The sequence below is a fragment of the Myotis davidii genome, unplaced genomic scaffold (assembly GCF_000327345.1).
Source record: "Myotis davidii unplaced genomic scaffold, ASM32734v1 scaffold438, whole genome shotgun sequence".
Taxonomy (NCBI): Eukaryota; Metazoa; Chordata; class Mammalia; order Chiroptera; family Vespertilionidae; genus Myotis; species Myotis davidii.
In genome coordinates, this window is record NW_006290031.1 from 6,957,715 (window position 1) to 6,958,555 (window position 841).

An 841-nucleotide genomic window follows, 5' to 3' on the forward strand; every position below is an offset into this window, starting at 1 on the left:
CATTCAGACAGGTCCACAGACAGGTAAGCTCACTGGGACACATACATGCATGCATGCAGCCCCGCCCCCAAGAGCACACCTGTCCTCTTACAGGAACACATGTACTGTATGCTCAATTAGGCATATGGGCACCAGAGGCAGGTCCCCCCACTGCCCCCCCCCCCCGGCCCGCCACACACACACATACTGTGTACATCGGGCACACACATTGGCTGAAGAGGAGGTGCACCCATGGAGCCCAATATGGTGAGGACAGGTAGAAAGTAAGGAGATGGAGGGGCTGGCTATGGGGAGATGGATGTGGGGTGGTGGCTAGGAATGATGGTGGCCACACAAAGCGGCCCTAGCCCACACTTTGTCCCCCCCCCCCAGCAGGTGCTTACCTCAGATTTGCTGTTGAGGAAGGCGAGGAAGCCCAGGTCCAGGCTGGCGGAGGAGCTGAGGGAGCCCGGGCACTCCTGTCGCAAGGCCAGATTTGCTGCTGTGCCCGACAGTTCTAGGGGAGAGGCAGCAATAAGCAGGGCAGCGTCCTCCCCGCGCCCATCCCTCTGTGAGGCCAGTCCCCGCCAGGGGACCCCGTTGGAGCGCCCTTGCCTGGGTCTAACGGGGTTTGGGTTCCTGCAGGCATCGCTACTGAGGGAGCTTCCCAGGCTTTTGGGGTCTAACCTGGGAACCAAACCGTCTGGGGAACGTGGTGGCCACCGGGACCTGCATTTATCTCGGTTTTCACAAACGTACAGGTTGAGGACAGGTAGGAGGAGGGGGCAGTCTCGAGCTTGCCCAAACCCCCGCCCCCACTCTTCCCTGCGGCCAGCTCCAGCTCTCACCCCCGCGGAAGGAC

At 61.4% G+C, this 841-nt stretch overlaps 1 protein-coding gene across 1 annotated transcript in view; it reads right to left on the minus strand.

Moving 5' to 3' along the window:
* Positions 1–841, minus strand: part of RGS14 (regulator of G-protein signaling 14) — a 31,180-nt gene that overhangs the window by 21,258 nt on the left and 9,081 nt on the right. The window contains exon 6 of the mRNA XM_015563364.1: positions 384–548. Coding sequence (XP_015418850.1) covers positions 384–548 — 165 coding nt within the window. The remainder of the gene's footprint in view (positions 1–383; positions 549–841) is intronic.